General features: G+C 40.2%; 1 protein-coding gene across 4 annotated transcripts in view; it reads right to left on the bottom strand.

Annotated features, from left to right (window-relative positions):
- Positions 1-24,735, bottom strand: part of NR3C2 (nuclear receptor subfamily 3 group C member 2) — a 357,183-nt gene that overhangs the window by 31,276 nt on the left and 301,172 nt on the right. For all 4 annotated transcript variants that reach the window (XM_086704130.1, XM_086704131.1, XM_086704129.1 and 1 more), the window contains exons 7-8: positions 12,166-12,296; positions 6,422-6,579 (exon numbers count right to left, since the gene is read on the bottom strand). In XM_086704130.1, the coding sequence (XP_086560256.1) occupies positions 6,422-6,579; positions 12,166-12,296 (289 nt within the window). The remainder of the gene's footprint in view (positions 1-6,421; positions 6,580-12,165; positions 12,297-24,735) is intronic.

Below are 24,735 nucleotides of genomic sequence, written 5' to 3'. Positions count from 1 at the left end.
AAAGTATGGGAAAAGGGGATGCAAAGGGGTGAATGAATGTTTGGTGCTTGCTATGTGGCAAATGCCTTATGCAATACCTGTATTATTGCATTCAGTCCTAAAAATTCCCTATAAGGTGGATACTATTCCTGTTTTATAGTTGAAGAAACTGAGGGTGGAAAATATAAGTGCCCAAGTTTACTCAGTGAAATGGTGGTGCCGCACCACAGGCCATCCCCAGGGGTTCCATTTCTGTGGTGGGCTCCTATTTTGGTCTCAGAACACTTCCCGAGGAGAAGCTGATTGGGAAGATGTAAACCAGAATCAAATGTGAAAGAAAGTGGGCTGCCCAAATGGTGGACCGAGCCAAACTTGTGGCTGGCATTCTTCAGCGTGCGGTAAGAAATGCTGAAAATAGGTTTGCGTCGATCTCAAAACCACCTATAGTGTAATCATGATGGAAATTACCACTACCACAGCCCGGATGCAAAAGCACCCACTAATTAAATGAGCAATGAGAATCTCAAAATAATTTGCTAATAGTCTCGACTGCTTGCAGCAATATCTCTTTTGTTGGTGACTGTGTCACTGAAACTTAACGCCCTCTTCATGTAGAGCATGAAGTCTCCCCAGTGTGCACGTGTAGCATTTACTGTATCACCAGATGTTCTGCTCCTCACCCCCCCTCGTCCCCCCACCTCGCAGAAGGAAAACCTTGGCTCCGAGAGAAAAGCCACTTCAGTTGTTGAGCATTCTCTCTGGAACCACAGAAGGCAATTATTCAGCAACATGGCCCTCAGAGTGTTTCCTTTTGTCACACAGAGAACAGCCTCTAAGTGATATGCCAGTGCCTGCCCAGGTTCTTACCTGGATTTAACGATCGTCCGCAGAGACAAAAGCCTCCACACTTAAGTCTGCTCAGCTTACACTGAGGCAGACCCAACATTATGTTTTGGGAACTGCTAAACATGCGTGCCACTTTAATACAGCGCCAGGTTTCACTGCCTTCAAGATGCAACCGCGTGCCTCACGAAAACAACGCATTCCACAAGATGCCAGGGAAGATCCAAACGAGTCTGGAGAGCTGGAGCGCGGTGCAGCTGTTTTTAATGTTCCTCGTTGCTAGTTTTCTTTTTTTTAATTTTTTTTTCAACGTTTATTTTATTTTTGGGACAGAGAGAGACAGAGCATGAACGGGGGAGGGGCAGAGAGAGAGGGAGACACAGAATCGGAAACAGGCTCCAGGCTCTGAGCCATCAGCCCAGAGCCTGACACGGGGCTCGAACTCACGGACCGCGAGATCGTGACCTGGCTGAAGTCGGACGCTTAACCGACTGCGCCACCCAGGCGCCCCTCGTTGCTAGTTTTCTGATCTGCAAAGATGCAGACCGGCCTAAAACTGAGCAGCTGCTCTGAGCTTGAAGCTTTCCTTCACCATGACGGTGGTGTGAAAAGTACTAGACAGTGAGTCAAGAGGGCTCAGGTGCATTGGCTACCTATGGACCCTGCAAAATCACTCTCTGGGTCTCTGTCTCTTATGAAATAAAGATTCTCTGAAATCTCCCCCCCCACCCCCCCCACCCCCACAAGCCTTCCAGGACGCCTGTGTGGCACAGCTGACTCCTGTAACTTTTCAATTAGACTTATTATCAACTCAGAATAAACTGCAGTGAGTCCACATCCACAACTAATGGCACGCTCACCTCATCGGAGCTCCCAAACACAATGCCTGTGTAGTGCCGTCTGGGTGCCCTGGGCAGACTACAAGCTCCTGGAGGTCAGGCTTTGGGTTTCTTCCCCTGAGTACGCTGCCTTGCACTTTCAGATATGAAAACATTTGTTGAGTAAGTGGAACGTCTTCCCCCATCAAACAAATGGGATTCCTAAGGACAGGTATTCTATTCACACTTGCACCTGCGGTTCCAGAACAGGGTGGGGACTCACTGGCACAGGAAAGAATGCAACTCATGTGCTCTCCAAGGTTCTACTGCCCAGATGGCCAGTTCTGGTGCCTGATTACTTTCTGCTGCATGCATATTGTGCTCCAGCCACCTGCCTAGAATCTAAGCTATCTGAGGGTTGGGTTGGTGTCATGTATTTATTTTGTATCCCCTGTAGCCCTGTCAATATTGCTGGGCACCAGGCCCCTTTTTTTCTAGTATATATGTTGAAATAAAGTTATCACAACAGTATGACCTTGAAACTAATAGAAAAAGGCCTCTAAAAAGTACTATTAATATCATTTAACATTTACTAACAGTTCTACACAAAGATCATAATATAATCCTTGACCTCTATGAATGAACAGAAGTTACCAATAAATTTATCAGAAATGTGCTTCTTTCACATAGAAAATTAGTCACCAGTCTTAGCAATAGCTAGAGAATGACTATTAATGATCAATTCTCTTTAGAAGAATAAGAAATCTGTATGCTTTACAAATACCACCCAAACATTTACAATGCAAAAATACATCTATTCCTAGCCGCCTGCCCACAGCTGCTTTCTTTGAAACATTCTTTGGGGAAAGACTGATGTTCAGGAGGATTATGATTCATTAAAGTTGCTGACCGATTCAAATAGCTGCCAACCTATTTTTTCAGAGAATGTTCCTTTCACTCACCTTGGCACCATTCTGCCAACACACGTGTGCACCATGTGGGAGAAATCCACATGTCCTGAGATCTATGGACATGTGTCCTGAGGGGTGGCATGCTATGCACGCTATTTAAGCAGAACTTTGATTTGATTCATAGGGTTCTTATTTGTGCGAACCTCAGGAACAAATGCTCTTTTTCCACAAGGTGACCAAAACTAGGCTTGAGCACAGAGCCAGTCATTGTGTAGCTCTTTGTTCCCTGGAAGAAAATTCCACAAATGTTGATTCACTAATTTACTCTAATGAAAAAGCTGTAGGCAGTCTCAAGTCTGAGTAAGCGTGAATGTTAGAAAGGTCCCTCTAGACTTACAATGCATTTTTCAATGTTCTGTCTAGAACAGGAATATAAATAGAGCGTTCAAGATGCTTCTGTTGGGCTACTTCTAAGAGCAGATATTTTTGATAATTTAAAACGAGGGTTTCAGAATTAAAATGACAGCAGTGATTCCCCAAAGAAAGTTCTGCTTCCAGCTATGGTGGGATAAGGAGGATTGGATTCACCCTTCCACAAGAAAAAAAAAATGCTCTGAGAAATACATTAAAAAAATGGTTTTTAAGACACTCCATATCTGTCAATGAAGGAGAGTGATCTCTAGAAGACAACAGGAGAAAAGCTTTGTGACACTGGCCTGGGCCAAGACTTCTAAAAACAAGATTCATGAAAGAAAGAAACAATCACTTGGACTCTATAAAAAAAAATGGGAAACTGCTCTTCAAGAGACATTGTTAAGAAAACGAAGATAAGCCACAGACTGGGAGGAAATACTTGCAAATCATAAATCTGATAAAGGACCCGTATCTAGAACTTTTAAAACTCAACAATCAGAAAGCAATCCAACTTTTAAGAATGAGTGAAACAGCTGAATAGACAACTCACAGAAGATGACATAAAGATGGCAAATAAGCACACGAAAAGATCACTAATCATGAGGGAGATGCAAATTAAAACCACAGTGAGATACCACCACGTAGCTATTAGAATGGTTAAAATTAGAAAGACTAGCCGTAACTGCCAGCAAGGAAGTGGAGTAGTCTGCACTCACACGTCTTAAGCGGATGTACAACTGGACAAGCACTTTGGAAGACAGTTTGTCAGTCTCATAAAAAATGAAAACACACATACCATATGACCCAGGCATTCTACTACTAGCTAGCTCTTCACCCAAGAAAAAGAAAGCAATGTCCATACAAGACTTGTACACAAATTTCAGTGCAGCTTTCTATGTTACAGTCCCTAATCTGGAAACAACCTAATGTCCATCAACAGGCGACCGGACTAGCAAACTGTGCAATATCTGTATGGTGGGATGACCTAGTGATACGTGCATTAGCATGGATGAATCTCAAAATAATTATGCTAAGTGAAGAAAGGCAGACAAAAAGAAAAAAAAGCACAGTACATACTGCATGATTCCATGTATGTGAGACTTGGGAATATAGAAGTCCAACTTGCCAGAAAGCAATACAGAAAGCAACTGGGGAGGGGCGCCTGGGTGGCGCAGTCGGTTGGGCGTCCGACTTCAGCCAGGTCACGATCTCACGATCCATGAATTCGAGCCCCGCGTCAGGCTCTGGGCTGATGGCTCGGAGCCTGGAGCCTGTTTCCGATTCTGTGTCTCCCTCTCTCTCTGCCCCTCCCCCGTTCATGCTCTGTCTCTCTCTGTCCCAAAAATAAATAAACGTTGAAAAAAAAAAAAAATTTTTGAAAAAAAAAGAAAGCAACTGGGGAGCAGGAGGTGGAAGTAAAGGTTAAAAAAGGGGCACAAGGAAATTTTTCGGGTAATAAATATGTTTGTTATCTTGATGGTGATGACAATTTCATGGGTGTATACTGTGTCACATTTCCCAAAGGCACGCTTTAAGAATGTTCAGTTTAGGGGCGCCTAGGGTGGCTCGGTCAGTTATGTGTCCGACTTTGGCTCAGGTCATGATCTCGCGGTTTGTAAGTCTGAGCCCCACGTTGGGTTCTGTGCTGACAGCTCAGAGCCTGGAGCCTGCTTCAGATTCTGTGTCTGCCTCTCAAAAATAAACATTTAAAAAAATGTTCACTTTACTGCATATCAATTATACCTTGATTAAAAAAAATACTAAAAGGACGCTTTTTCCCTCAGGGAATTTTGCAGAATATCATCATTTATGATATAGCCATTTGGGTCAAGCAGTCACTGAGTTCCGATCTTGTGCCAAGCATGGCACTGAGAAAACCAAGCTGGCAGAGGACAGTTGGACACACTGACCACTGGGGTGGACTCTAAGTGTTTCCACAAGGCCACTTTGCTTAAGGCACACAGACTCTGAAAGGCTGTGGATAAGCAAGTTTTAACTTTGGTCGTCAGTCTCCTTACACGCAAATTGCTTCAAAATGTATCAGCTATTATCATACGTTGCAATGATGACACATTACATACCAATCTTGATATTGCACTTGTGCCTGTCCATACGTTTGAACACATATGAGAATTCATCAAGAAGGAACCACAAAAACCCATTCGGAGTGCACTAGAAAGGACTTTCAACAAAACTGACAGAAGAAAGTAAATGTACTACTGGTTCTTGTGCAGATGACCTGCCCTCCAGGCACTGTTTTTCTCTGTGCCCCATGTGAGTTGTGTTCTCTAGAGCTGTGTTTGCCATCATTTTCTCGTCCTAAGATTTTCCATTAGGCCATGCTCTTTAGGCCACTGACAATTAGCAAAATTATCACTGAATTTACCTTGTGGGAATGTGACCCATCACATGAAAAGTTGAGAGAAAGCAAAATCAATGTGATATGTATGGAGTCTTTGGTGTAAAACACCGGAAAATGACATTCTTTATCAATCAAACCACAGAGACACCACATTCCACTGGCATAAACAAAATTTTAAAGGATGACTCATTATTTCAATAGTAGTATTGTTATAATACCAGCCATGGGGCCTGGCAACATTTTTCTGAACAACGGAGAAATATTTGAATTCTTATACAAATCATATGGGCTGAACTTGGGTAATAACTTTTCCAGAAGAAAGTATGAAAACCTCACAAATATCAAAAACTAAATCAGCATGACTGTGTACAACTTTTTTTTTTGAGCCAGAACTAGAGAAAACTGCTCACAAAGTGAAACAAGAAGCATATTTCAAGTGACATAACAAAGCAAGTTATCCAAATCGATATTTTGTAGAAACTGCTAACAAACACCTCGACTACATCTATAATTGATTGATTTAGAAACAAGCTCAGAATTTACTTTCTATATTTACGTAAGACAAGAAAGGTGACTCCCGTGAGGAATGAATATAGGATTCAAAATTTGGCAAAGATTGAGATGATCCCAGTTGGCCCTAGACCACTAATAATGTTTTGGGAAGATTGGGTTATTAGATTAACAGTTGTAGAAGATGGACGCTATTTGTGCAATGTTAAAGCAAACATTTTTATTAACCAAACATTTCCTAAATTGTAAGCAGAAATGTGAAACTTGATCTGACACCTGTAGCAAATCTGAGGGCTTTCCCTGGCTCAGGACACAGAGGTTTTGCCATTATGGTCCATAGTACTCTTACCCTGCTCAGAATGGAAAAGAGCCACACCGTTTACTTTAAATGAGGTTTGTTTCAAAGGTTATCTGAAGGAAATTTCCTTTCTAATCAGTTCTCACCTCTTGCTGCCTCCCACTGGATAATTTACCTCTATTCTTCCCAAAGCCCTGAGAACTCTTTCTCCCCTCTCCACTGTTTGGTCAACAGTGTGTGTGATTGTTGATCCTTCATTTAACAGGCACCAAGAGGCTCTACTTACGTCATGCATGGAGTCCAAAAGCTTGGTCAACTGGTAGAACCTTTGCCAGCTCTGCCCAGAGTTGTTGGGACACTTAGTTACCATCTTCCTCAGTTCTTTGATGTAATTTGTCCTCATTTCTTCAAATGCAGCCTGGCTTTTGAGGCCATCCTTTGGAACTGTGTTTAAGAATACAGACATGTAAATTCCCAGGATGGGAAACAGCTCTAACAATGGTGTAGAATATTTTGGGGTTTTTAGGCTCATACTTTTAGATTGATACTGAATCGTAATTAATTGCACTTATAAATAAATATGGCAGTTATCTATTGGTGAATTCTTGTTCACATCCATATATGAAAGAATAGTAACTGCTATTTATTGGATGTATATTAATATACACCTTGCATATATTAACTTGATCTTGACATCAATTTTATGACATAACCATTATTCTCATTTTACAGATGAGGGAATTGAAGACTGGAGGTTTAATCCTGCCCAAGAAACACAATAAATAAATGGCTGAGAAGGAACAGAAACCTAGGTCAATTTCCAAAGCCTGCCTCATCACAATGCTACACTGCCTTGTGCCCTGTCATCAAAGTTTCTTATGAATCCTAACTTGCAAGTACTTCATAGGTAAGAAAATACACTTTGATTTTCCAGGACAACTGGAAGAGCCACCAACAGTCTAAGCCGGGGCTAGAATTAGAAAGCAACATCTCCATATCCATATTCAAATATCAAAGACACTTGGGGATACTGGCCATCTACCAAGGGGGAGGCCAGGCATGCTGAGAAGTGCTTTCTATCTTCTTTGTACCAGGATCCTATGAGCAGTTGGGCATGGTCGCGTGGCCTTCCAGACAACCTGGTGGTGGTGCTGTGCACTGGTTTGCGTGTGCAAAGGAGTAACACAGCGGTGGCTCTGCGTGCAAGGCAGAATCGAAAACTTTTCGGAGAATAAACCACGTTCACCTTATCTGTGATGATGTGGAAAATGAAGCATCACATTTTCTTTTGTGTGGTGGCTGGTGTTTACTTTTATTTGGGATTCAGGGCTTGGAAACATATCAAGTGTTTCTGTGACCTGCTGAAGGGAGATGCTTTGTCCCAGGACACACGTGAAAGCACTTTACAGAGGAAAGGCGCTCCTGTGCCTGGAAGGAGGTGTACGTAGGGCAGAGTGTAAACTAAAGTACTCCCTTTGAAAATCTACTTTCGTGTTTGCTTTCTTTCTACTATAGCCAATAGTGATATGCATGCTTTAACTTTGAAAAATGAAATCACTTAGGACTTTATTTTTAGGAGATGAAGATCTAAAGAAAATTCATCTTGTGAAATTAATGTTCTGAGTTTGAAACTGCTCTTATTTTCACTTCTTAATTATACAGCATGTTTGTTAATTTATCATAACTGGGATAAATAATAATTCAATTGGGTCATCAGCCCTTTAGAACAGCTAAGTACATTTTTGAGTATTATGAGGACCCTGGAAATCTGAAATACTGCTGCTTCCAAATTAAACCCTGGCTGTCCCGTACAAAAATATGGATTATCTTGCAAATTAAATTCACATATTATGTTAACAGTCTTCTCGAGTTTAATTGTTGAGGCTTTGGTTTGTGGTTTATCTAAGTCTATTTTTGTGGGGAAAAAATAAATCCCTAATAGTAATTGCACAAATTCCCGAGACTGCCACAAGAGTGGCTGTGGTTTCAAATATTTGACATTCATGTCAAAAGTTAAATGCCATCCATTATATAACAAATAGTTTGTTTTCTTTAAAAATAAAGCCTTGTTTTAAAAGTATAAAAAATATGAAGGATGGTAATAACCAGGATGTTAATAGTCAAACTTTAGATCTACTTTCTACCAAACTTTTAATGTTAACTTAAAACTTTCTGAAAGACACTGAATGTCTGCAAATACTTTGCAAACAGTGCCCACCCACAGGTTATCATTTATTAAGTTATAAAATATTATGGAGTAAACCTTTTGCTTTTCAGTATAAATATTTATGGATAACATCCTATACATTAAAAAACTACCTAAAATTAGAATGGAGTGAATAAATTTCACTACTATATTTCACTACTATTTGGTATATCCACTAAAATCCACCAAGACCTTCATATGGATAGTCCTGTATCGGAAATTCTCAAGATTATAAACAACTTATGTCAAATATTACTTATATATTATCTGTAACTGAAATATATTGTACCAATTTCCCAGCCAGATTTTTTAGGAGTTGAAGCAAACCCACAAATAAGGAGAACTTAAGCAAAACCTCAAATTTTGGAGGTCGGCCCAGATTTTCTGAATTTACTTATTAAATACAGCAGGGCTGCTGGAAATCATCCAAAATCTATGGGCTGGAGAAGAGCAAAGAGACAATTGGGATAGAGGGTCGTCTGTTTTCCTCCATAAGCATTAAGAACACAAGATTCTCTCAATGTCATTGGTAAAGACATTCTTGATACACTGGACATTAGGTGTACAATTTAACATCCTAAATAAGAAGAACAATTTTCACACATTCTGTCATACATTAGCAAAATAAGCTTACTAAAGCCTGCAGCTCTATGATTCATACAATTCTTTACTTATGTTTTCTTGCCTTTTTATTTTGCTTTTCCAGCATCTACAAAACCTAGAATTGAAAGTATTGAGCTAGTTGGAAGCTAATAAATTAATTTGGGTAGGTTCAAATGGTATCAGAATTGATTAAAGGCTGACTGATTAAATGGTATAAAAGGATAAGACACCAATTAAGATTGAGTAGTCAGGATTTGTAAAGAATTGGTATCATGAGCATTTTTTAGAAAAAAATATTTAAATTCTATCACCCATTTGATCTATATCTATATATTTATGTCTATATCTATATCTACATCTATATCAATCTAAAACATTTTTCAAGCCAGTAATGGTTAATGACCTTGCTTGGAAAGGGGAATAAAATCACAGTCACCGAACTTATAGATTCCAGTTATATTCCAAAAGGATAAATCAGGAACATCAGAAATCTCGAGGAAGGACAGAGCGGGGAGAAAGAGCCTGGTTCTACTGACCCTGCAGAGGAGGGTTGCAAACACAACCCTACAGGAGACTGCCTGAGTGTAATTAGTGAGGAATGGTAAGGCCTGCGGCAAACAGGAGAGAGCATGCCCTGCCCTGGGCGATCAAATTCAATGAAAATAAAACAAGACAAAAGGCCAAAAGCAACCTAAATTCCTGTGCAGGCCAAACAAAACACAGCTGTGAAGTGCTGGTCCCACCTCCCTACCAGGCTGCTGTTTTGCCCCCTTCCTGGGAGCCTGAGTCTGGCCCACTAACCGATCCACTCTTCCTGCCACGCCCCTATGCCACCAGCCTGCCTTTGCACCCTTTGCTCCCTGCTCTGGGGGCCAGCATGAACAACACTGGATGTGAAGTCCAAAGCCATGGGTTTGAGTTCTAACTCACAGAGGATACTGAACAAAAACACTTGTGTGCCTCCTTTTTGTTAACTTTAGAATGGGGCCATCAATCTCAGAGGGTTGTGTGAAGCATTAAACTAGATAATACACGAACACTTCAACAACTGCAAGGTGCTAACCATAGGGAAGCAGACGCTTATCCACAGTCACCGTGGCATCCCCTCTTCCTGCTCGTCACTACTTGATTCAGGCTAACTCCTCCTCAGATCCAGTCCCTCTTTGCTGGAAATAACACCTCGTCTTACCCCTTCTGTGCTTGGCTAGTGATGCCACTTCCTCCCAAATGACTCTACTCAAAACTGCCCCTTCTCCCATGTCCCTGATTCATGGACCAAGGTGGCGGGGAGTGGTGCTGGGCAGGCACTGGATTCTCTTTTCTGCTTCCAGGTGGTCACTCAACAATCTCTCATCCCTTGAAGTCCATGTCATTCGCCCTGGCATCCAGAACATTTCTGTTTCCCCAGCGGCCACAGCACTTGGCTTAGACATTTCTTCTCCATACTGTCTCCTGCCATCGCTCTCATCTGATGTAAACTTACTCAAGTTTTATCCCCTCAGTTTGAAAATGTCTGTGTCGTTGCCCAAGGAAGAAGTACTCAACATCTTTGCCAAGGCTAATCCTGTCCTGTGTTGTCTCTCTGGCACCTTATGTCATCAACCTCTCTTCTCTCTTACTTGGTTCCAGAAGCCTAGAAAAGCTTCCCATCAATCTGCAAGTCCTTGGCCATCTGGCAGCTGCTCGATGTCTAATGGTCAACTCTAGTAGGCTTCTCTCTGAGCTCTCAAGTTTTCTCTTGGGGAAGCTTTGCTCTTAGTCATGCCCCTTTTGGAAACCAGTACTTGGATCCCAGTTTCTCTGCTTCTCTGACAGTCCCATCTCTGTCTTTTTGGTCCTGCCATCTTCCTTTCATGTAAGTCAACTGGATCATTCCTCTTCTTTCTGTGCCCCAGCAACCCCACTCCCCATTTTACTTTAGATGACAATTTTCTATGAGGATAATTCCACATTCATATCTCGATCCCCAAATCTGTCTTCTGAGTTCCAGTCCCCAATTCTCCTTATCTTTTGGCCTATTAGGATACATCTGAAAATTAACCCATTTGAAACAGAACTCAGTTTATAAAACTCCAGCAAATCTTCTCTGAGTCCCAACATAAACATGTTCCTCTTAATGGTATGACTGCCGTCTTAATCATTTCTCCATGCTCAAAACCTGTGTCACTTCTGATCCATATCCTTTTTATTTCCTCTTCTAGTCAGCTGCCAGTTCTGCAGTGTTTCTTGAATCCATTTACTCCTGTCCATCATACCATCATCATTTAGGTCATTATTTCAACAGCTCACAGCAGGTCTCTGTTCTTCTAAGCTGGCTAAATTCTCTTTGCTTCTCGGCCTCCCCTTAACTTTGCCCTTTAATCTAGTCTAGCGCCAGATACATCTTCATAAAAACACAAAACACAGCTTAAGCCACGTTATCCCACTGCTCAAAGCCTGTGGTGTTGCACTCCTCCGCCCACCCAATAAGGTCAGGTGGCTTCCACAGGCATTGAATATTCTGGTCCAACCTACACCCCAACCTTATTCCCCACTCCTCTCCAACCAAATATAGCCTGATACCCCTTGAAAAATTAATTAAATTAATACAGAAATAAGATAGAAATTTAGAACTTAATTGGCAAAACAACTTTTCCAAAACTAAGTTCTATTGCCTGGATATGCTTTCCCACGTTTCCACAATCCCTCACATCATCCCCTCATGGGAATGCCATCTCAGACCTCATATCCAATTCATTATCCTTGCCAAGGATTCTCCAAGATTCAGCTTCACCGTGACTCGCTCCTTGGTCCCCAGAACAAAACATGCTTCTCCCTTTTTTGAGCCATCACGACATTCTTTTATCTTCTATAATGATTGGAGTATCCCTTTCTGCAGTGTATTAAAATTATCTTTGAATCTATCTTATAGTAAAACTCTGAGGGCAGAAACTGCACCTCATTCACTCCTGTAGTTCCTGATCTGCCTAATCCTCCCATGCATATATAACAGACACTTAATATATATTTAGTAGTTAGGTGGATGAAGGAATATGCTCCTTCTTTACCCAAAGCTTCATACTCTCCATGTAACTTAGTTCATTCACTAAAGACCAAAGCCCCTCTCCCACCTCCTCAGAAAATTTTTTATACCTACTACTTGACACTGTAAACAGGTTAATCTCCTAAAGGTAAGATTATTGAATAATGTAGAAAAAGGGCCCAAGTGGACATCAGCTTACTTGTGCTTAGAAGCAGCAACACTTTCATTATGGTGTATTCTTCAAAGGTAAGCTGCAGTCGAACAAACTGAAGGCTGATTTGGTGCATCCCCTGGCACAATTCGTACATGGCGGACTGATGCATCTTCTCTCTGCAAAGGAAATGAAGAAAATGTCTGAGAATACAAGGTTCATGATCAAACCCAGACTGGTGGCCCAAGGCAGCTTAATAAGAGATATGACTCAGAGTTTTCCTTTGGAAAGGCTTCAACATGGAGCAGATAGGTATTTGAAAGACAAGTTAGATTTCACACCGATTGGCAAACTGCTTCTAGGCCAACACTGCCATCCCATTTACTAGTACCCTGCAACCATGTATCAGAAGCACTGAAACCAAACTTTTTCGAAGGGTGGCATTATATAATTTTATGTCAAGAGTAAGGATGACTGTGTTGTGTTATATAGCAGAGAGGCCATTGTGATGTGGGGTAAAGCCCACAAACTTCCGTTCCTTTTGAGATACCAAGTGCTTATTAGCATTTTGATAAACTGTATTAGATGCTGTGAACACAGGACAGTGATGATCAGTCCTGTCTCCACATGGACCATCCTCGTGGAGGTCATGAAACACGACGGTTAACTGTTTGCAGCAGTACATTCCAAAAGGAAACTGGACAAAATTTTTATAAATTTTTTTTTTCAACGTTTATTTATTTTTGGGATAGAGAGAGACAGAGCATGAACGGGGGAGGGGCAGAGAGAGAGGGAGACACAGAATCGGAAACAGGCTCCAGGCTCTGAGCCATCAGCCCAGAGCCTGACACGGGGCTCGAACTCACGGACCGCGAGATCGTGACCTGGCTGAAGTCGGACGCTTAACCGACTGCGCCACCCAGGCGCCCCTGGACAAAATTTTTAAATGTGAGAACCTTGAATAGAATCTTTCTGATAAAGGCAAAAAGCAAGATGGGGGTTTGGGGCAATATATGCACATTTTCATGGAAACAACCAATCTTCTCCTTCCACCAAATCCAAATGTTTCCCTAAAAATCTACATTATGTAACAACAGAAGTCACCATTGTCCCTTTCCATGAGAAGTAAGCAAGCATCAGTTCATTTTTAAGATTTTTCCTTCTCAAAGTCATAAATCTTTCGGGAGGGCCTGGGTAACTATTGCTTTATGATGACCAGAACTTAACAACAGAAAAAGAGACTATTAGTGAAAAATGGGAACAGACTTGACAAAGGCCAAAGAAACAGAAAAAAAAGGTCAATGATGGCTGATAGATTTCCAAGGGTGACTGATGGCAGGTAGGAGTCTGTGGGACAGCAACATTGTGATACAGCTCCCAGGATGCATTCCTGGGTTCCCCTCACTGGCAGAAACCCTTTGATCTCAACTCTGAAAGCCACCTGCACAGAACCCAAAATGGAACACAGAACATTTTCTCTCCATTATTATTATATGTCTTTTGTCTCCCAGAAGCTGGAAGATATTCTTAATTAAATAGATGTTTCAAACACACACACACACACACACACACACACACACACACACACACACACAAATAGCAGAAGCCTAGGCATCCACTATCCAGAACTAACAATGTAAATAAATGCTAATGTTTTTTTGTCATATTTACTTCAGATCTTTAAAAATTAAACATGGCGGAGTTATAGCCTGCTCTGTCTTCCTTCTGGTTCCCATTCATCTTCCTTCAAGAAGGGCACTCGCGCACGTTGGGGGATCTACTGTTTCCTCTCAGATGTGCATATTTTACTACCACATGTATGTATCTGTAAAAACAGCATACAGTACCTGATTTGTTTTATGTAAATTTGAGATTAGATATACACATTCTTCTGCAACTTATTTTCATTCAATGTTGTAATTCTGAGATGCATCTATTTTAATACAGGTAACTGTAATTTAATTCATTGACACTGGTGCAAGTTTTGTTTGTTTGAATATATTACAATTTACTTATACATCCCACTGCCAATGGCCACTTGGGTTGTTTCCTCTTTATCACTATCAAGAATGATGCCCAAGGTATACCTTGTGCATTAATCTAGGATGCACAATGACAGCAGAATTGCTGAGTCACAGATAAGCACACATCTGCTGCTTCCATTCCAACCAGTAAGAGATAAGAATTTCCTTTTATTCCACATCCCTGGCAATACTTTTCATTATCTAATTTAAAATTTGTTGCCAACTGATGGGGGTTGAAAGGATAGCCCCATTGGTGCTTTTACTTGCATTCCCATTAACACCAGTCCGCTGAACATTTTTCAAATGCTTTTGGACCATTTGGGTTTCTTGTTTGGTGATGTGTCTCTCCATATCTTTATCCATGTTACTGTTAAGCTTTTTCCCCTTCTATCACTAAGCAACACTACCTTTATTCTTAGTATTTTTTTTTGCCTTAAATTTTTTTTTCTGATATTAATTTTGTTTCTTCCTTTCTCCTTTCCTGTCTCTTATTTTCTTCTGCTCTCTCTTTAGAATTTCCCTGGTAGACCCTAATTATATTTCACATGTCTCTTACCAACAGCAAAAAAAAAAAAAAAAAAAAAAAGAAAAAAGGATTTAAAAAATCTGAGAGTCTGTGTATTTTAACAACTTAGTTTAATCTGTTTTCCTTTATCAAGATTACTGATGTTTTACGATTTTTTTTTCTATCACTCTAACTTTCCTCTTTTCCCTCTTTCTTGCCACTTTCCTTCCTTTTACTGAATTGATCCGGCTTAAAAAAAAAAAAAAATCCCGCTTTGCAGGGTGCCTGGGTGGCTCAGTTGGTTAAGCGGTTATTCAGATTTCACCTCAGGTCATGATTTCACAGCTCGTGGGTTCAAGCCCTGGACGGGACAGGCTCTGTGCTGACAGCTTGGAGTGTGGGGCCTGCTTCGGATTCTGTGTCTCCCTCTCTCTCTGCCCTCCCCGCCACAACCTTGTGCTATCAAAAATAAACATTAAAAAAAAAAAATCCCCCTGTGCTCCAGGAATGGATTCAGAAGGTACACATTTTATTTTTACTCTTTAATTATCATGGTGTGAATTTGTATACTTAAAAATTGAAAGTTAATCCATAGCTTTTCCATGAGAAACACACAAACAAGTAGAATACCTTTGGTCTACTGCTTCTAGTCCTCCACGTTACTGCTCTTTAGAATTTACATTACACCGTTTTTCACATTTCCCCTGAAATCAGCCCATCTCTGTTCACACCCACATGCCCGTCTGTCTCATTTTGATGTGTTTTTTTGGTCCCCATTGTTCCCTGTACTTCACTCCATCCTTCTGGGTTCGATTTCTTACATATTAAAGAATATTTTCTCATAATTCTTTCAACAGCGGTCAATCACTGAAAGTTCAAGTCTTTCAGTCTTGATTTGTCTGAAAATGCCTTTATTTTACCTTCATTCTTTAAAAAGTTAGAGGGGCACCTGGGTGGCTCAGTCAGTTAAGCATCCGACTTCAGCTCAGGTCATGATCTCCCGGTTTGTGAGTTTGAGCCCCTTGTGGGGCTCTGTGCTGACAGCTCACAGCCTGGAGCCCGCTTCGGGTTCTGTGTCTCCCTCTCTCTCTGCCCCTCCTCTGCTCACGCTCTGTGTCTGTCTCTCAATTAGAAATAAATGTTAAAAAAAAATTAAAAAGTTAGAGATTTTCCAGCTTGATACTTTCCCTCAATACTCTGAAGATAGTATTCCACTGTAGCTGGGCCTTAATAGCAGCTGCTTTGGGGAGATTTCTTGTTAGGCTAGTTGTCATTCTAATGCAGGTAGCCTCCATTTTCTCTCTGGTAACTTACCAAAAACTCCATTTATTTGATGCCTGCAGTTTCATTATGAAGGACCTAAGTCCTGCTCAGGACTCAATATCCTTATTTGATTTGAAGATGTAGGTATTTCTTCAGTTCCAAAATGTCCTTCTACGTTGTTTCTTCAAGTATCACCCCTATCCCTTTCCTGTTACTTTTTCTCTTTGGACTCCTATTCACAGGGCCTTGGATCTTCTCATTATGTCTTCCATATCAACCTCCCTCTCATATTTCTATCTTTTTATCTCTCTGGACCGTAACTAGGCGATTTTCTCAGATTCACTTTCTAACTATACATATGTTTTGTGTGTCTGATATGTTTAATGTCTACAGTGTTTTAATGACAACATTTTTCATGTCTAGATGCCTAGAAATAACTACTTAGTTCTTCCTCAAACGTCTGTTATTTCCCATAAGGTACTTCTTACTTTGTGGTTATTATATATTCTTTCCCTAAATTACACCTTTACTTACTACATCCCTGAATACTTTTAACATGTGTGTTTCCTAGTTGCCTTCAGATTTTTTGGTGGTGGTGTTCAATTTTCTGGGATGCTAATATGCATGTCTGAGCACTGTTCTGGCCTGGGTGAATCCTCGGGGCATTGCCTTGTGGAAGGGACTCTGAGGGAAGTTTCAGCATTTATGACTGTTGGGGGTATAAACATTTCACTTGTTTTGGACCAGCTTTTATGCTAATGTCTTAGCTTACATGCTCTTTGCAAGACTTGTGTAGTTTAAATTTAGACTCCACATTTGATGTGATACAGGCTTGTGTTTCTTATGTCTTTCAGCTTCCCTGCCATGTCCCTGGGCTGGCTGGCTGGTGTGTTGAGTTTTACTGTCCTTATTAGTAGACAGTGAAATCTTTGCAGAGCTGTGGCTTTATACAAGAGCCTCCACTTTAGGCCCCAGCCTTGCCAGAGTCTATGTTCTTGTCTCCTGTTTGTGTCCTAATATCCACCCTCTCTGTCAAAAGCATTCATCTACATCCACTAGTCTGTGCGCCAACTATAGCTTTGGGTCCAAGTTAAACCACTCTGGCTGTGAATTCCCTCTTCTTGCACCTGTTTGTTCTCCCTTTTAAGCTTGCCTATATATCTAAGACTTTCTTTTTTACTTAAAAAATTTTTTTGAATGTTTATTCATTTTTGAAAGACAGAGAGAGACAGAGCACAAGCAGGGGTGGGGTGGGGGTGGGGGTGGACACAGAATCCAAAGCAGGCTCCAGGCTCCGAGCTGTCAGCACGGAGCCCGACGCGGGGCTCGAACTCACGAACTGCGAGATCATGACCTGAGCTTAAGTGAGATGTTCAACTGACTGAGCTACCCAGGCGTCCCTCTAAGACCTTCTTTTTTAAATGCAGAATTTCTATGTGCTTAGAGAAAAAAAAAAGGCTCAATTCAGTTCCCCCATTATGATGATTATGATTCTTAAAGGCAGGATCCATGTCTGGCTAACCTTTCTGAATATTAAATAGAATATGAGAGCCAAGTGTCATGTGTCAATCTTTGCTCAATGTATGTTCTATGAATGAATGAGAGAGAGAAGGAAAGAAAAAAGTGAAGACAACCAAATGAAGATTTGCATATGATGATGCTATTAGAGCAAGATGATACTGAAAACTTACACAAAGGAAGATCAAATGTCTAGTAAGATAGATATGGCATTTGTGAAGTTCTTCAAAACTTTCTAAAAAAGAAAGAGGAGAGATTTAGGTTGTACAATGGGGTGGAGTGGATTACAAATCAGGATATCCATGGAATACAGCACAACATGCATTTGACACTATACAAGTTAAAAAGCAGACTCTATGCATTTGATTCCTCAGGCCACCTTGTGTTGGAGACAGCACAGCCATCCTTGGCCTCACCTCAGGAGGGTCAGGAGATGTGCAGCCCATGAGCCCTTCCGGGTGCTGGCTTTGTGAGTCTGCGATGGTTCTGTTTCTGAGACCCAGACTTACTGCATGTCAAACTGGGATACTAATAACAATTTCAACCTTGCAGAAATGTAGGAATCAATTATATGGGAATTCTTTTTTAACCTTTTAAAAATTTTTATTAATTTTTGAGAGAGAAAGAGAGAGAGAGAGCATGAGTGGGGAAGGGCAGAGAGAGGGAGGGAGACACAGAACCCGAAGCAGGCTCCAGGCTGTGAGCTGTCGGCACAGAGCCTGATGCAGGGCTCAAACCCACAAACTGTGAGATCACAACCTGAGCCGAGGTCAGACACTGAACCGACTGAGCCACCCTGGTGCCCCTCGAAATTCTTAAATTATAAAGTACTGTACAACTCTTATATTCTTTTGTTTTTTTGGTATAAGAAAACAAAATGCTTTCTGAGAGACCCAAGATCATTTTGCCTAAAACAAACCAAGCAATAATCAAATTTTTAAAATGACTTTATAGGAAAATAATATTGTATTATCATGATTATTTCTACATGTAGGTTGATAATGCAGAAAAACCAGAGAGAGTGCCGATTTTCAGGAAGGTAAAAGGAACGTGCCTGGAGAAGAACATAAGGACTAAACACCTCCGTGTTCAAGTGCTTCTGTTCTCAGATGTGTTGACAAAACATCCATGCACAGATTTAAGGGTAAAGAGAGACCTCAGATTCTACCAGAAGACAGATTAGAAGATCAATGTGTGCACACCTAAAGAAAGCATTTATTTTTATTTTTATTTTTATTTTTTTGCCCTTTCAGTCTGAACAGCATCTCCTTAACTCCTTTGAGGTATTATTATTACCTGAATAACCTCCATGGTCTTCGTAGCTGTCATGCATGGGCTGCCTACTGTACACCAAGGCTAAACTTATTCTTGCCAATTCTCACGATGCCCTGTGAAGAATGATCCTCATGCTCATGATAAGGAAATACAGGTACACGATGCAGCCCGGAGCCAACCCCAGGTTTTCCATCTCAAACTCAGGCCGTTTATCTCTCTCCGCACTTGCCAGTGGCCCAACAGTTTTTAGCTGTTTTCTCCAGAGCATCTCTTCACAACTATGAAGAGATATTTGGTAACTCATATGTTTTGTTATTACATACGCTCATTTGTTTACCCTTTGCCCTCCATTATGTGGGAAGATTTTGTGTTTACAAATGCCGCTGCTGTTTCCACTGCATGAAATTGAGTTCTCCAAATGAGGAGTACCAGGTACTCAATATAGCTTGAAATCTCAAGAAAATAGGCCATCTTGAAAACACATTTTACAACACATCATTTTTGCACAATTAGATTAAATGCACAGAAATGTACATCCACAGAAGCTGAAACAAGGACAATCTTTTTGGCACGATACTGGTATTAATTTTACAATATTACTTCACAGAAGTACTCTTTGCTACGTGCTTTTATTCATTTTATAATCTTACCTCATTTTCAGTAATGTAAAAATACATGAGCAACTTTGGGGAAAAGACAAAATTTGTATAATGCTCCTAAAACATAAAAGTAAATGCAAAAGTCACCCTTGAACACTGAACCAATACAAAGGCAGTAAGAGATTACTGAAGTCGGCAACATCCTTGTACTAAAGTGAATGTCAGGACTGAATAACTGACAGCCTTCTCCACAGTGGGCACATGTCATCCGTTTATAAACATCTCATTTGCAGAACAGAATGAACTCTATTTTTGGATAAATAAATACAATAACCAAAATGGGCATAGAGACCTGTTCCGATTCCAAAGACCTTGGGATAAAATCTACAAGAATAATAGTTCTAAAATATTTTTTAAAAAACACTTCAAAAAGATAAAAGAAGTATTTCAATAGTTTTGCAAACTTGTAATTTTCTCAAACTAAGAAACCAATTTTATTCAGAGCTATAACTTCATCTGGTTCTCTCTTAGAACGTCCATAAAATCATACGGTCATTTGGAAATAGTTTTAAAATATTAAAATAATCTAATGTCTCCAAACCTGATTAATAACTTGGAACAAAAGTGAATAATTCAAGAGTTAGAAAATATTTTTTTCCTGGCTTTTTGAGAGAATTTGAGGTTGAAAATGGAATTTACTTTCATGATAACAGTGGGAATTAGAAAAAGTCCCATTATAATCAGAGTATTAAAGACATTCACAATTTAAATGATTCATATGCCAGTTCCTGCTTTTAATTTAGTAAATAATCGGAACAACTTTTGTGTCTATAGGACCCATGCCTTCTTGCCATTATTATGTTAACAGTATTGCCTTATTTTACATTATGAGGATAGTCCTTTGAACCTATTGGCCACTGGCCATTAAGGAACACTCTTGTTTTGGTATTCAAGTATCGGTTTACCAAGACACTACTAAAAAAGTATATGAAAAGCTTAGTCATTCAGTTATCTGGAGGTCTATCTGGAGGCAGCTGATTTGGGAAATTATTGACCCAAACTAAATGCAATCATATTTATCTTCTGTTCTGTTACAGGTAAATATTTGATAAGCCCAAGCTACAAAACATTCCAAACTATGGGCATCTGCAGAATTCAGGAGCTCTAAGTATTAGCCCGAATGTCTCCTGTGACTTCTCATGCTGTGGCTATCTACAGACAGAACACAAGCTAACTTCTACTTAAAGAATCTTTGCAGAAATTTAAAGCAAGGTCTGAAAGAGACATTTGTACACCCGTGTTCACGGCAGCATTATTCATAATACCCAAAATGTGGAAGCAGTCCAAGTGTCCCTAGACAGATGAATGGGTGAACAGAATGGGCTATTTTCATATAATGGAATATTAGTCGGCCTTAAAAAGGAAGGATATTCTGACAGATGCTACAACATGAATGAACCTCGATGATATTCCGTTAGGTAAATAAGCCAGTCACAGAAAGTCAAATACTGTGTGATTCCACTCATATAAGGTATGTGGAGGGAACAGAACAGGTATGTTCATAGGAACAGAACGTAGAACGGCTATTCCCAGGGGCCGGAGGAAGGAAGGAACGAGGACTTATTTACCTAATGTGTGAATATACTTAACATTAGTGAACTATAGAGTTAAAAAGGGTTATGTTGGTAAATTTTATGTTATGAGTATTTTTATCACAATTGAAAATATTTCTATTAGAAACAAAAAGGCTTCTCTGCAGCCCATGATCCTATCTGCTGTACTTTGATTGAGATTAAGAAACTAGGATGTGCATTAATTATGTAGCTTCTCTTAGGGTTCGGGCTTTTCATTCATTCTTCTTCTTTTATAATATATAAAATAATCTCTTTTCTTCTCGGTTTCTGCTACTTGCCTTTCACCTTTTTGTGTCTTGATGGATTTTTAATCTTACTGTATGTACTTTTACTGCAGGCTGTGCTAAATGTTTTTTAAAAGCAGTAAGAGTAAAAATTCTTTAATAAACCATAATTTCAGAAAGTCAGTCAGAAACACTTCCTCAAAGGTCTGTCTGTTGTAGTTCTGGGACCCTGAGGGAGAAGGGAAAATACAACTACCTTTATCACTCTTTTCTCTTTCCAAGAATTTACATTTAATAAACATAATCCCTTCACATTGGCTGATTTTATAAATGCCAAAGCATAAAAGGTCCCCAGCTCTTTCAACTACAGGAGTCTATGAAAGGTACAGTGACATTTTTTAACTTAAAATTCTTTAGCAATATTGCACTAAAGTGTACCCTGGTCACCTAAATACCTTTCAGGGGTGTCAAACATCACTTTATTTAGTAAGGAGCTACAAAAAGAAACTTTTCACATTAGCCCATGGATTAAGCAACAGGCAACTCTCATCACTTCGAAGGCGCGTGTTCTCCTGGATAATCATCTGTGGTTGATTTTTGTATGTGTGTAGATCCCAAATTACACCAGTGCTGAATAAATACCTGGTAGCCACTGAGAACAGGTAAATCCAATGGATTTCACACACTGTGAGTTGCTCGTAAAATATAGATACCAACAACACCCAGCAAGGCTCATTCAGGGCCAGGCTCCCTGGAGCCTCAAGACTTCACAAGCAAGTTTGCTAACATTGCTCTTACTTCTATAAGTTGCCCCTAGGAATGTGTGTGTGTATTACATTGTAATACTGTCAGTCTTACACAGAGAGTGAAATAATTTCAGTGGTGTGGTGCACGCACAATCACAGCCGATCTGAAAGACCAGACCTTACATCTGATGCTGCAGACCACATTATTATGTCCAAATAAATGTAACATCGTGTTAAGTGGTCAGTGTTAACAGATGGTCCCTGTCTTAGGCTTGTTATTTCCCTAAAAAATAACATGCAGAAACAGGTTTCCCACCCCCCCCAACCTTAATTAAAATAAAAATGAACTCAATTTAAAGATCCAAATTATTCCAGTGTATGATATACATTTTTTTTCATAGTCTTACCAGATTTTTCCTTAACCGATGAACAAGATGTATCCATAAAAGGACCATTAGGCTAGCTGCAGTTCTGATGTCTGTTATAGTATTTACGTCATTTATTTACAGCCAGGGCAGAACTTAGTCACTTTGGTCTAGGAATTGCTGGAGAATGTTGCTTTTCTGGACTAGTGAGCCAGAGAGTGGTATCCCAGGGGTCTTTATGACATTCATCAATTCTCTATTAATTGTACATGGCCAACTCTAGTAAGAGTTAAAAGCTAACTCAGTGTTTTGTTTGTCACCTTAAGTGACGTTCCAGAAGGGATGTGTTTTTCTAGAAGTACCCTTGAACCTAAGCATCACAAATGGCCACTGACTTCAGTAGATGTTACACAGATCACATCATATTTGACAATCTAAAAACTGAGAAAGGGCTTGGCTACATGACCATAATTTGCCACTGACAGTCCTAGAAATCATGAAAAAAATTCTTTTCACCATATATTTTAGGTACAGTTTTTTGTAAAACACTCTTTTGTACCTTAGGTTTTAAAATACTTACATAGCACAATTTCTTTTGGTACAAGGACACATATTTGTGGTACAGGAAAGAAAACAGGAAGCTATAACCCACTGTGAAAATTTCCTCTTACCTGCTATATTAAGGTTAAAATACCCAATAGCATGCTTAGAACCTCATGAGCACTTAATAAAATGCAAACCATGTTAAGATTTAACACCTCAATTGCTCGACACATAGAAAGGATACAAAAAACCAATATTCTCTGGTAAAGGATTTTTTTTTTTAATTATCAAAGTCTCATTTTTGTAGGATGTAGACTTTAACACTAAATTTCTGCAGATTTAATGATATGCAGACCACAGATGTTCCAACAGAAGACAGAAAACCTTCAGTGAGCTATTACTGCCTCAAACCGGGACACTTTAGGTATAGACTTAAAGACATGGCTTACTTTCAATAAACGACCACAGTTTCCTCACTTGTGAAAAGGAGCCGTAAAAAGGCTAGATTTCTCCTTGATAACCACTGAATTTCAAGAATGTCAACAAAGTTCATTGCTGAATTCAGGAGTGTGGCTAGACTATTGTGTGGGTAAAGGGTGACAGCAAAGCACTTTTGCTAGTACAATAAAAGATTTGTATTAAATCGCAACTTATGGAGTCATGGTCTTCTTGAAGCCAAAGTCACATTATTCTAGCCACAGACCTGGCCCAGGTTATAAGGAAGGTCATTTACTCCGATAAAGCCCAGGTATTCAGTTAGGCTTCCAAGGTAACGGCAGAGTGTGGCTCACACAGAGGTGCCCGCCAGTGTGCGCGTGGTGAGAGTGGGGCTACAGAAGGCAGAAAGCAACTGTGCTCGCATGACAGGACCGCGGACTCCTCCTTCTACCTGCAAAGGCTTACTGTGCGAGAAGAAAACAGCCGAACCCCCAGAGACTGTTATCACAGACACTACTCAATTCATTAATCAAACTGGGTCCTAGAAAATGTTTTTGGGTGCCATGGTTTTGGAAGAAACGTTTTTTTGTTTTTGAGTTTGAATCATTCTAAAAGCTGGTAAGTCATCTGCCTAAATACTGATAAAAAAAGATGATGTTCAACTCAATTAATTTATTAGACATTAGCCACGTGTCCTTTCTTATTATTCTGAACATCTGTCACAAAGCAGATTTTGTTCAGGACATTATGAACAACTGCATCATTCATGACTGGGTGAAGTGAGTATAACACTACCAGGCCACTATACCCGTAGTGACATCTGTTTCCTCTGTAAAACAGCAACACTGAAACCATACTACACATGTGCATGAAGTGACATGAACACAACGCTTATTCAAAGCACAGCCTAAATGTTTCTCATCTTCTTTACCCACTTGCAGAAAACTGCTAGTCAAGATAGCTGAGTACAGCTGATGTTCCTAACCTTCCCTTATACTCTGAAATTCTATGAACTTCCGAACATTCGCTAATCAGAACAAAATGGCCATGCAGTCTTTAATGACAAACAAATGATTTTGGGGGGAGTTTTTGGGTTCATCTACCAGAAGCATGGAGGGTAGAGGCCGATGCTTCAAAAGCAGGCAGGACCCCATTCCCAGCCAGACACTGGGCCTCACAACCTGGAAAGAGACTGTGATTCGAACCCCTCCCTCACTACTGCTCAGCACAAAGGGCTGGGGGTGGGGCCGGGCAGCCAGTTGACAGCAGTGTTTTTCTGCAACAAGTACAAAGGATAGTGGTCAGGAAGGATACAAAATATAATAAAAATCAGAAAAGCAAAGTCACTTCTTCAAGTAGCTTCTGGAACAATTTCAATGATTTTAAGACTAAGACCAAGACCAAGATGGGTGGAACGCGAGTGAAAAAGCTTCCCATTTTGGGTTACCACTCCAAACAAGAGAGCAAGAAAGGTCATATTGAAG

The sequence above is a fragment of the Puma concolor genome, chromosome B1 (genome assembly GCF_028749965.1).
Source record: "Puma concolor isolate L17-30 chromosome B1, mPumCon1.1.hap2, whole genome shotgun sequence".
Taxonomy (NCBI): Eukaryota; Metazoa; Chordata; class Mammalia; order Carnivora; family Felidae; genus Puma; species Puma concolor.
The sequence above is the reverse complement of the archived record's forward strand: the minus strand, read 5'-3'. Positions and strand labels throughout refer to the sequence as shown.